The sequence below is a fragment of the Osmia bicornis genome, chromosome 12 (genome assembly GCF_907164935.1).
Source record: "Osmia bicornis bicornis chromosome 12, iOsmBic2.1, whole genome shotgun sequence".
NCBI classification, from domain to species: Eukaryota; Metazoa; Arthropoda; class Insecta; order Hymenoptera; family Megachilidae; genus Osmia; species Osmia bicornis.
The window spans coordinates 7183641-7196184 of NC_060227.1; the positions used below are offsets into that span (position 1 = coordinate 7183641).

The 12544-nt window shown below is 45.0% G+C and overlaps 1 protein-coding gene across 4 annotated transcripts in view; it reads right to left on the bottom strand.

Moving 5' to 3' along the window:
* Positions 1-12544, bottom strand: part of LOC114876569 (protein gustavus) — a 137783-nt gene that overhangs the window by 38926 nt on the left and 86313 nt on the right. For 2 of the 4 annotated variants that reach the window (XM_029188209.2, XM_046288050.1), the window contains exon 2: positions 8773-8891. The exons of the other annotated variants lie outside the window; for them this stretch is intronic. In XM_029188209.2, the coding sequence (XP_029044042.1) occupies positions 8773-8849 (77 nt within the window). In that variant the 5' untranslated portion in view covers positions 8850-8891. The remainder of the gene's footprint in view (positions 1-8772; positions 8892-12544) is intronic. 4 annotated transcript variants of the gene reach the window in all.

The window sequence follows — 12544 nt, forward strand, 5'->3', positions numbered from 1 at the left end:
CAGCAACCTCGCGACAAAGTTGAAACGAACGAGCTTTTAGATTTTAGACCCTTCTCTTGAAAGGTTTCAAGAAGCACTTTGTACATTACCGAGCAGAGAAACGCGTATCTGTTTCTACTCGTTGATTCCAATGTAATTTAGCCAGACAATTAAATATTCCGTGCACGGCGCAGGTTAAGACGATTCGAAAGGGGGAAGGATCGACGTAAATCTCCGCGACCACGGTTAATAGAAAACTTCGAGTAAGCGTTGCACCGTCGACACCGAGTAATCATCGTAATTGCATCTGCAACTGCACCGGTGTGCAACTACGAAATTAGCAAGGATTTCACTTTTTCACCGAAAGCTACGAAACTCGACCACTGTCGCTCTCGAGCGTTCACCGGGTGAAAAGAAGTCCGTTTATTTTCACGCAATCTATCGGAATACGGATTCTTTCACGCGTTTCTCCATTCTGACGAACGCGAAACGCACGGCAGAGCGTTCGAGGAAAGACAGTTACGTGGTTCTCGGTTGTTCATCTCGTTAGCCCTTCTTTTTTTCATCTCGATCATCCCTTTCTTTTCCTTCGTCGGGTAGACGTTCCAATTAGGATAATGGATGAGCGTATCCTTGGGTAGAGAAACGCTAAGCCATGTTTCTTCGGTTATTTTGCTTCTTTTCCCTGCTGGAATGTGGATCCGTTGTTCCTCGCTTGAAATTTTCGACGATACTTACAGGAAGAAGAATTCGAAAATAAGTGATAAACAAATTATCGATGAAATTTTAAGATTCAGAATGAATTATCGTTGGTTCGGCTTCGAAACGAAAATTCGTAGAGTTTCGAGCACAAAGGGGGATGTTTTTAGGAAACGGGCCGGATTTTCGTGAGGATTTCAAAGAGAAGAACCGGCGAAGCATTTTGTCGGTGCACTTGATCCAAAAAGCAAGTCGAGAAGTGGAGTGTATATTGGTGAAACGGGGCCGAGCAGAGATAGAGAAAAGAGGAGCATTTCGGGATGACTCTTGTCGTCGACAGGAAGCGCAGCTGGTTCCCCGAGGGATTGGCCAGCTGTTGATGGAAGGTTTAGGTATGTCGATCCACGGCCGTGAGAAAAGGACGGGCCTGGCCCGGTCGAGTGACTTGCTTCGTGAAGCCGAAGCCGAGGCCGACGAGGAAGACCTTCATGGACGTAGAACAGGCTCTTTCCTTTCATCGAGAGACGGCCATAGCCTTCCTTACAGCCCATTGCCATAGACGGGGCTTTCCATTCCATCCTCTGACCTGTCCTCGTTCGGTAATGAGAAAACTACCTTCGAAAAATCGAACCTCCGCTACCAGCCAATTCGATCACCGCCGGTACTTGTTAAACTTATGTATCAGAAATAGTCGAAAGATGAATTAATAAAAAAATTGAGAAAATTGCAAATAATCTTCTAAATATTTGAAAACCTTCCAAAGATAATTCGTAGCATTAAATTCTATCTACGGTACAACGATGAATGATTTAGATTCCAATGAACTTGCCTCCAACATCCGGTGCGCGTGCGACCCAGCAACAAAGCCAGACCAGAATTTGAAAGAAACACGTTTCATTGAGCGGCTAGCCTGAATAATTCCCATTCACGATACCTTCTTCTTCCCGTTCCCTGTTCGTGCAGTTTCTAGTTCGTCTGGCTACGATCTCTCCGACTTCTTTCAACTATTCCTCTTTGTTCATCGGTCATGCGTACAATTTGCGTTCATCTTCTTGCATACAAAATATACGAGCCGAGCGAAAGAAACGGGAAACAAGTCTTTCGTTTTTGTAGAATAGTAGAAAAGTAGCCTCGGTTATCCACCATTTCGATGATTATCAAATATTTTTCAATAATTCGATATAGAGATCGAATATAGAGAAATTTTCTAATGGGAGATTAATCATCAAAGTAAAACAGCTGTCGTAGCAGAATCCAGTAGTGCTACCGTTGCGATTGTCGCACACCTGTCGCGCCGTCTACCTACCTACCTACCGTTTGTTTATGTAAACGCACAGTTAGAGGGGGTGAAAGGTGCGGCGAGAAGCGTAGAGGGGAAGGTTGCAAAGCGAGAAAATCCAGCGGAGAACCGTGATTCCCTTTCTTTGTGCGAATAGTGCGCGATTTGTTCTCCGGCTGGTCGCCGTGAAGCGATTACAAGTAGCGGCTTACCAACGGCTATAAATCTCGGTTGCCGAGCGTTCACGCGTTAAACGCTTCCATCTCTGTTACGACGACCTTAATTCACCGCCACGACTCGATCAAAACGATCGTTCGATCCCGAACACCGTTCCATTGCCGGACCAGACGAGAAACGATGACGACGACGTCGACGTTTTCCTCGCTCGGCTCGTTGAGTAACCAACCGGGAATCGAGCGGTCAGCCACGTGAAAATTGTAGGAAGCGGAAACGAAGGGAAACGATATTACGCGCGCGGAACAAAATATTCCACGGTTATCCTTTCTTTTAACGATTTGCAAACTTTCCAGACCGCTCCCTCCGAAACTCTCGGTTTAAACCTCTGGAAATATCCTGCGCGATTTTTATGCTAATTCAACAATTTTATTCAAAGGTTGCTCAAAGACAGAAGTAAGAGAGACAGAGAACCTTCGAGCTGCTTGTACCCACCTAGAAATCTGATTTTTTTATATGTACATTACATCATCAACGACCATATCATATTCTCGGTTCGCTGCAAAAACTGTAATGGAAAGAAATAATTCTCGAGCGTATAAAGAGAACTTTGATCGAGCAGATTTCTCTGAATTCCCATGGGGTGAGATAGAAAGGGGGCGGAGAATGCCAAGATTCTAAGGGTGTTTCGGTACCCCCCGGTGTATGTTTACCTGCTATCTAAGAGACGACAATGCAACCATCCTCACATGCGAGGACTATCGAAATCGCAGCTGCACCAGGTATCTTAAAAAGTAAAAGCGTGGGTGCGTGTTCCGAGTTGGTCGCCACACTTGCGTCCATCTCGATCGTCTCGTCTTGCAACCTAGGCAGATGTTTTCCATCATCACCACCGGTAGCAGCAGGATCCTCGGGTCGTAACCTCTGCTTGGCACGGCAGCAAAACTGAAAAGGGCCTGTTCGTGGGTGCAACAATGGAGCGTCACGATTATCCAGCCCGTTGCGTCGCTCGTTGCAACGCTTTGCCACGTCGTTTATCGTCCTCCTGTTACGATAGCCTGCTGCGACCTTTTCCTTCTTTTCTTCGCAGGCTCCCCTTTTTGGCGGAAAAAATTTTAGACCTGTTTGCGTTTCCCTAGAAACTTGGCCGTTCCAGGAGTAGCATAGGTGAACCATTCGGTCTTTCTTATTTCTGTCTAGTTAAGTGTAATTTAGAAAGAAAGCTATTTGCTTTCAAACAGAATTACCTACTCTTAATTTTCACTGTTGCATTTGCCACGAACGTGGGAGAATACGTAGGTACTAGAGACAAGTGTCGAAGCGTAAAGCGGATATGACACGAAAGAGAACGTATCTACCCTGTAAAAAGAGAATCGAGGGTAAATAAAGAAAGTTTCATCGTATATGGCAATTAGAAGGCGGAGTATGTCCAGCCAGGTTACTGGGTGCGGCGCGGCGGTCGAAAAGTCGAGAGACCGATGGTTGGAAAACGGGACGCTCACCTTTAAAGTTCCCCGAGAAAAGTTCATCGAACCTTTCTCGAGGCAGGCAGACGCATTAAAGACTGGCTTACGCGGGTGCAGCAGCAACGACACACGGCACGGCCTTTGCACGTCCGAGGGCTTCGAGGTGAAAAAGCGCGTTAAGCGAAAGGGTCGGCCAAGTGTTATTGAAAAAAACACGACGGAGCTTTGACAAAGAGTTTCGTCGAGGGTTGGAGAAAAACGATGGATCACCCCTTTAGAGTGTACGGGACGAGCGTCTTGCTACGTTAAAAAAAAAAGAAAACGGTGAAATTGGAAAATTCTACCCCTCTCACCGGTCGTTGGAAACTGACTAAATAAACTAAGAAGTCACTGTATGCACCGAGCTAATTATCGCGTCCCGAAAATGCACTTGGTCCTTTCGAGTGCTCTGACCGTGTACAGGGTGTCGCAGAAAAGGTGCGAAACTACTTGACAGAGAGTTCAGTCAGCTAGTAATCAGCTGAAACCGGAGAATCAAGCGTGAACGAGCGGATTCAGAGTTTCGTTGGGAAGACTAGAAAGGATTGAAAGTACGAGAGATGGACAGACTTGTCTGTGTACGGTTACACAGTCCCATAGGTCAGCCGCTCGTAAATCATACATGAAGCCGCGAATAGAATAGCAGACGTCGTTTAACGATCGCTTAATTACGCGTCGATTAATATTAGACGAGCCTTTCACGCGTCCAATAAAACGGACGGATGATCAGTCTTCGCGCCACCAGCAGTCACGGCCATCGATTTTCGAATCAACAGTCGCGTTCAATGATTTCGTCATGCTCGCGTTGAAAGTTTTGATAACGACAGGTAAAAAGACAAGTAAGCAATTTGCAATCGAAGGAGAACGCGTTCCTGTCCAAAAAGACGTTTGACCAGCGATTGTCGCTTGTCGTTTCGCAAAAGGCTCGAGCAGAGATAAGCGGAGAGTCGCGTGCCAATCGCTTCCGCGTTTTGTACCGTTATTAAGCGTGGAGAAACTCGCTACACCGTGTATGCATATACGCGAGCCACAAGCCGAAAGGCTTGACAGACTCATAATTTCTTCTCCCTTTGACTCGAAGCTGAATTTAGTTGTCTCGCGACACGCCTCGAACATCGGAACCCGACCTGGACCAATTTATTTCTGTCTTCCCGAGACGAGACGATTGGCCAGCAACGCGTTCTATCGCGTCGCGGAATTCGACTTTCCATTAGACGAGTCTTCCTCCATCGAACGAGCAACTTTTACGCATCTTTGTCGAGGAATAACTGGAATTCGTTAAGATAATCAACGCTATTAGACGTCGTAAAATTAATTCGGAATTGGAATGCTGAAAATTAGAAGAACGAATGGTGTCTCGTTTCACGATGACCAACGGTACCTAATACCACGAATTTAATGATCCTTGAAGATTGGGTACTGTTTAGAAGTACAAGATATTGCCGATGATTTACAACTCCTCCAAATTGCCACGAATTGTTTATTACCGAGCGATACACAAAGCAGATCGCAAATGAGATAAACTGAAATCGGCGCACTGGTGAGAGGGAAAAAATGTCACGCGAACAGGACTTTCACTCGCGCCTAGTAGCGAACGAAAAGCGTGGAAAAAATTCACGCGCCAGGGAAACTGGGGCGTGTGCGTATGTACGATCGATCAGAAATGATCGTTTGCAATCGCCTTGGGATCAACCTTGCTTTCGTTGCTCGCATTCCGGGCCACGGATAGACACGGCGTGTCGTGTCTGCGTCTCTGTCACCACGCAATCGGCGTCGGTGAACCAGATAATAATTCATGCGCGGAAGCTGACGTCGCGTGTTTTCGCCAATTTTCCTCCTATCAAAACATTCGCAAATACCGAGATCACTCTTCGAGGATGATTTGTCCGATACGAAGGAAACTCGACGAACGTTTCAGCGAAATTGAAACGTTAATCGTGTCTGTTAGGGCAAGTTTTCAACACCGAACGTGGTTAATTCGCGTGGGTGACCGGGTTGTCAGGGTGTTTTCGTGCCACCGCAGGATATCGTAGGCCGATCAATTTGTCAGCCAGGTTAATCTGCCTTTTCCATCAAACTTCAAGGTCCTCGTACCGAGTCCTTTCTCCTGGATATTACAAAGTTGAGCGGTCGTTCGCGGTTTTCCAGCCACGCTGCCGTTCGTTCCACCTTTCTAACTTGATCACGGATACACGGCCGGAGAGTATCGTGCATGTCCCTGCGTACCTTCTCGTATCTCCCACGCGTAGCTAATTACGTTTCATTCATGAGAATAGAAGGGATCGTTTCTTGAGCGATGACACGCAAGCTAAGATATTTTCATTCGTACTGGAAAGCGTTCGATCGTCAGGTGATACGATACGTAACGTCATTGAATATTTAAGTGAAAATCAAACGATTATTCATCTTTCGAACCATATGCGACTCGTTATTTTAAATTGCAAACAGCAACTTTACGATACATATAATGGAATAAGAAAAGTAGGATGGCGCCAGGTTGATATAACGACCTGTACCCACTCAAACGTTTAAGAAAATCTCCACACGATCTTTCCCTCTGTTGCAAAATGAAACTTCAAACGCGTTTCCAGGGAAACCTGGTGCCTTCGCAATTCCCTCTCCTCGTCGCGAGTCTCGTTTCACGAGAAATCTAACGAGAAATAAACCGGCAGAGGAAGCGCTAGCGCAGCTGCCGGAAGGATAAAATTGGATGATCGCTGTAGAGTTTCGTCCGCGAAGTTTCGACGATTCCTCGACCTCGTTCGCTCATCCACCCGATGCAACACGGAATCGAAAATCTGTTATAAATTTTCGAAGCGAGCACGAGTGGCCTGAGAAATTTCCACGAAACTTTCGTTTATTTCTTTCCTTCGTTGTTATAACTTTGGTAATAATGGTTATTACACGTAACCATTAAACGCAAAATCTTTGAGAAGTCACGTTATTAGGCCCCATAAGCGACGAGTTAACTCGTCATGTACGATTACCAGGTTAACGAGCACCGAAACCTTCGAATAATACCATCTGAAGTGGTCGATGAAATTACACAAATGGCCTCAACTCGATGGTCCTTATGAAATAAATCGGTTCGTGCGCAATCGAGCGTCAAGAAAAAACGCTACCGCGCCTTATTATAATGGTTCTACGATCGCGGGCATTAGGCGAAATTTATAAACGACCTCGATATACCAGACCACGCGGCCAGCTCGATGAAGGAAAAAAAAATAATGAACGAGATGAAAATTGGCCGATCGATGACATTTAACGTGACATTTCGCTTAACTGCGGCTAACTGCGAAATTTCGCTTCTCGCGGATCAAAGATCAATCTACTTTTCCATGCCCATGGTATCGATTAGCTGGCCTTTCGAACCAGATCGTAATTGGAAATTCAATTCTCACCGATCTCGACCTGACTCTCGTTAAGCGAATTAAAAAGAGAAAGGATGGTTAAAAGACTTGTCTTAAAGAGCAGCCTTGAATTATTTCAGAACAATGAATTCCTATTTTATATAAAAATTTCCAATCATAATGACCTTCGAGGTATTATCATAAAGAAGAAATGTGAGACCTTCGCTGCCTTACATTACGATTTGGAAAAAAAAAAGATATTCATTAAACTTAATCGTGTGCAATCAGAAGCAAAAATATTCTCAGCAGGAGGTTCACCTTTTGTTAATGCAAGAGGATCTCGTTAATTATATTACGTTGATCGCGGGTCGATTACACAAGACACCTCGTTATCTTTTGTTAAAGCATTGCAAATTTTATGGACTATTCGTGACGAAAGTTAACTGGACGTGTGTTGATTAATTTTCGACCGAAGGGGTTAAACAAAAGCGCTTTTATTACATATTTCTGCAACGATTCGTGTTATTGAAACAGCTAAAGTACGCAGCCCACGCTGGTGCGTTCGCACGCCACTACCTGACGGTGCACCGTGCGTGAGTGCGTTCATTTGCGGGCACCCACACGTGGCCGAGTGCACGTGCAACTTCTGCATCGGTCTGAAATTAATAATGGAGCGAGGATATACGCGGTCTGCGCACGGTCACACCGCGAGACCAGCCACCGACCTGTTATACCGGGTAGCCATCGCGATAACAAACTCTGCACACCTTTGATTTCACGAATCCGAATCAGCTTTTGATTCCCAAAGTGTCGACAAAATTCCAACCCCCTGGGAAAATAAAAATATCTATCCTATTTAACTGTCCAAACTCGATTTAGATACAATTTTATTTTCTATTCGTGGAAAACTCGTGGGAATCGATCGATCACCTGTTCGACGTGATTTTCCACGAAGAAAAGGCATGTATACGAGGGTGGAAAAAGCGGGACAAAAATGAGAGAGCTGTATGCACTGGCGCTTTTTTTCCACCCCCCCGACGCTATTCCGTTCGCTAATGTCGTAGGTGGTACACTCGAGGGAAACAGGACCGTGTCAAGGGTCTCTAGATGCCTCACGCGACCCTGCTTTGACGAAACGTCCTCGATGAAAGAGTGGATCGGTGAAAAAGCAGAGGAAAAACGTGCAGGTGACACTTGTGCGCAGGTGCGCCTATATTCATCCTCGACCTGTCAACTGATTTACACGAGACGAGAAATTCTCTACAAATCTGAGGATCTTGAGTGGTTTTTCATTTACGTCACTAACTGCGTGGGTTCGTAAATTATGAAAATTAGAATAAAATAAAAAAGAGGGTAAAATTAACCCTCTGAAACGGTAGCGAAAATTGTTTATGAACACAATTATCGAATTTAGGATGTTGAAACGAAGTGTATTTCGTTGCTTTTAAACGTTATCAAGTATAATTGATCTATTTGCAACTTTCAAAGAAGAGTTCCTCCTCTCTAACTTTCCTCGCATAACGAACCTGTCGAGGTCAAGTACGAGCGGCACGTCTGTTTCAAGCTGATATACGGTAACTTCGAGGCATAAATATCAACGAATAAAGATTCTTGCCGGACTTCCATAAATATTAACGAAAGATCGAACCGCTTGGATAGTCTGGCTGGTCTCGCTACCAGAACCGCGCTCGTTTCAACCGGCCACAAAGGGTGAAATTGTACCCCGTCTATCGCATTTTGCGGCCCCGGATCGTTCTCCGTTCCATTCGAATATCGGCAAACGTACCTGTGGTTCAGGTAACACGATCGGTTGGTAAAGCAAATTTCGAACAGCCGTCGGCGGGAAAGGGCTAACGGTTCCATCGAACGAGATCGATCTATTCCGGATATTGTAGACCCACTTACCTGAAACAGACAAATAAGGCTTCGTTAGATACGGAAGTTTTCATTCAATTTACGATTCGATTGGTTGATTAATAATTAAATAGCCCACGAGATCTTGAGAACGTCTTGATTTAGTTAGGTAAAAATATTGGAGGTTCGCCTAGTTCGTTCGCGTTCAGGTATCCGTGCGATGAAAATCGCGTTGTTTACCCGAAGGAAGGAAGCCGTGCGAGTCATTTACCCTACGTATCGTGCTCACATATTTACATGCGACAATAAGGCTGTGGATATGAAAGGTCTTCGAAACGCAGCAGGCACGGGAGCACGACCGACACAAAGGAAAAAGACGTTCTCCTGCGAACGGATTCGTGGTTCGAGGCACACACAGGTGACAGTACATACCGGGTGTTTCATTATTATCCACACAATTCTTAACCACACCGAACTCTAAATACCCAAGTCCTTATTTCTTCCAACTACTTACATCTAATGGGTAAAATTTACAAAACGACGTAAAGGAAGGAATAAACAAACTTGGTAATGGTTCGTGAGTTCATAACATATTCATCGAGGGAGTAAAAGTAAACGAAGCGGGCAAATAGTTTTGCAACGTAATGTACCGCAAAGCTGGGGAGGAGATAAAAGGCGTATTAGAAAAAGCGAAAAAAAAAAAAAAGAAAAGGATCAGAACACCCGGTATACGACGCGAGTTCGCAATCGCGTCTCGAGCAACCGCGTAGAGGATGATCCGTCGTCCTTTTACCCCCGTGAGCTCTTTTTTAATTCCGCCACTCTTTTGTAGTCGCGAAACTTTTGCATTTGAACGACGTCGACGTCGTCGACGACGACGAGCATCACGAGGACCGACTACGACTTCATGGTTCGTGGCGGGGTTGGTGGTAAAAAAAAAATAAAAAGAAAAACAGGCTTTTTAAAGAGAGACAGGACGAGGGCATCGTACAATGGGAAGAACGGTAGAGGTCTGGCTCCATTCTTTATTTTGCAATCGCAATTCTGCAACGATAATGCACACCGTTCTGACCCGTTCCTCTTCCAGTAGCTTCGTCACAGTTCGTATATCTCCAGAGAACTGATCCCCGCTGGTTAAGTGCTCCAGAATACAAGGGAAAGTCAAAAAGCGAGGGGACTTTTGTTAACGCGTTCACCGTCACTGTAAAAACGGCCATATTTGGTCTGGCGAATTTTAATAAAGATCATCATCCTAGTATCTTGAATTTTAATGCGTACCACGTCTGTATTTTGATTCTTTTCATCTCCTGTTACAAATGATTTGTTACGAGGGTTATTCGGTTAGTGGAATGTAAAAATGAAACGGAACGATCGTCGTCTGACCTCGTGACACGGATTTCAATCGTTTCGTCGATCGTCACAGCTTCTTCATGCAAATCCTTCATTTCTGTGAACGGAAGAGAGGAGAGAAGGAAGAACGAATGCATCGCGAAGGTCGTTGCAACGCGACTGATCGCAAGAAGCGAGTAGAGGTACGTAGAGATACACGTAGGTCGAACCAGTTGATGTCTAGACAAACCTGCGTTCTAGAAACAAACACCTCAAAGTTATTCCGGACGATCTGGTAAAGGTTAAGGCCTCGAGTTCGATACCCTGACGCGGTCCACCCAGGGACAAACGTCGAATCGATCCTCTTCTCCTCTCTTCTCATCTCTCCTATCCCCGGCTATCTCTCTTCCATCCTCTCTCTACATCTCTCGAGTGAAGGGAATCGCGAATCATCGTAAACATGTTGATGCCGACGTAACAGTGACGTTACAGTAGATACAAAATTGTCAAAATTAATTGAAATTCATTTTTAACCCTATATACATTCGCCTTTCATCAAAGGATCTTAAGTACAAAAATGTGCCTCTAAAAGGGTTAAAGGATAACAACAGCAGAAAGTTAAAGGGTTCATTCGATGAAACGCGAAAAGTTTCACAGTATTCGGTATATTTGAAGCAGACAGAGAAAATTAGTACGCTAGGGCGCTACGTATGCACGCAATTTGCATACTAGGGGAAACGTTTACAAACGCTCGAGACGTGCTTGTGTCCTTGTGTCGTTAACACGATTAGAAGTTGCCTAACGATGCCGTGTGAGCGTGTGCCTGTATTACACGCTGACACCAAGTAAGTCCTTGCACTTCTCTTGCAAAATCGTCAGAGAGTCCACCTCCGTAAAAAGCGCCGCCACGTCTGAAAAAACGAGCCTCGAAAGCTGCTGATCGAGATCCACCATCCGAGCTGATTTCAATCATCTCTAATAAAACGCGCAGACTTCGGCTATACTTTCAATGTAATTTGGCAACGAACGAAATGATGAAACTTCGAAAGAAGAATTATTCTCGGTGTCGAAAACAAACTGTTCTGGTTATTCGATCCAGTGGCTCGCTATTTTCAATGTTATTCTACTGGCGCGATGAAATTCGCGAGCAACTTATCAAACACACCGACGCGTTTACACGCGTGTAATCCAAGTATGAAGTTTGCGAAGTTCGCAGATAAGTAGTTGGAATATATCGAGCTCGAATTTTCGGGTAAGGTGAATCCGAGCGGAGGCTCTTTTGCGGCTCGACAAGACGGTAATTTGTAAACCAAACGACGGGCCTTGAATTTTGACGGTAAATAACGAGCAGGCCCGGTGCCAAATTTTGCACGGTACATTGCCAAATTTTACGAGAACCTCGGAATAACAGGTTCATCCCCTCCTCTGGACACGTACGATCTGCCCATTCATTATTACCACGTTGGAATTAAATCTTTTCTCCTTCTGTTTTTTAACGCGCCCAAACGATTCCGAGTTTCAATAAAGTGAAAAGCAAAAATAAACGAAAAGTTTAACTTCTGTGCTCGTTGCTTTACGATTCTTCCGGGTTTCGGAGTTGCGCAACGATCCAGAGGATCGGCCGCGTGCTCGACCTCGGAAAAACTCGGCTCGAATGACACTTTCGAGACAGCAGAAAAGTGGTCGGAAAAGCGTGAGAATATTTATAGCATTGACTCATTACGGAGTGACGGATTGCGGTGTCGTACGCGTTGCAAACACGCCAGCCAATGAATGAGCCACGGTGCAAGGACGCTTCAAGCTCGCAACGAATCGAACCCAGACTTTCCGCTCTCTTTTCCTCTGTCACCTTTTTTTTTTTTTTTTACCAGCACGGTTAATGACGAATTAAGGCGATCGCCGCCTCTTACTCGCGACCCATATTCGCGTTTCATCATCGATTCGATTCGAACCGAACCGCGATCGATCCCGATTTCGATTCCGATGCTCCGATGAAAGGTATTTCTATTCTATGGTAAATCAGCTGACAGGTGGTTATCGATCGAATCTTAACGATTTAATAGTTCCTCGTTATATAATCGTAATTTCTTATTAATTCCCTGATGCAAGAAAAAATGAAAATTCAACCCCCTCTTTCGGCCTTTCTCAAATTCCTTTCGTATCTCGATATCTTATCAATTTTATATTTTTCCGATTTTCTAAGAAAAAAATCTGGTTGTTGCCGGGGTTCGAACGTTGAGTATGAAACGATCGATCGTACGGTCGATCGCCCACGAATTGCTCGATCACGGTAAACACAGAAGGTGTACGCCGATCGACTGGTTGGTTAAGTATGCGACGTGACATGGTTGGCGGCTTGGTATTTAGGAAAGGCC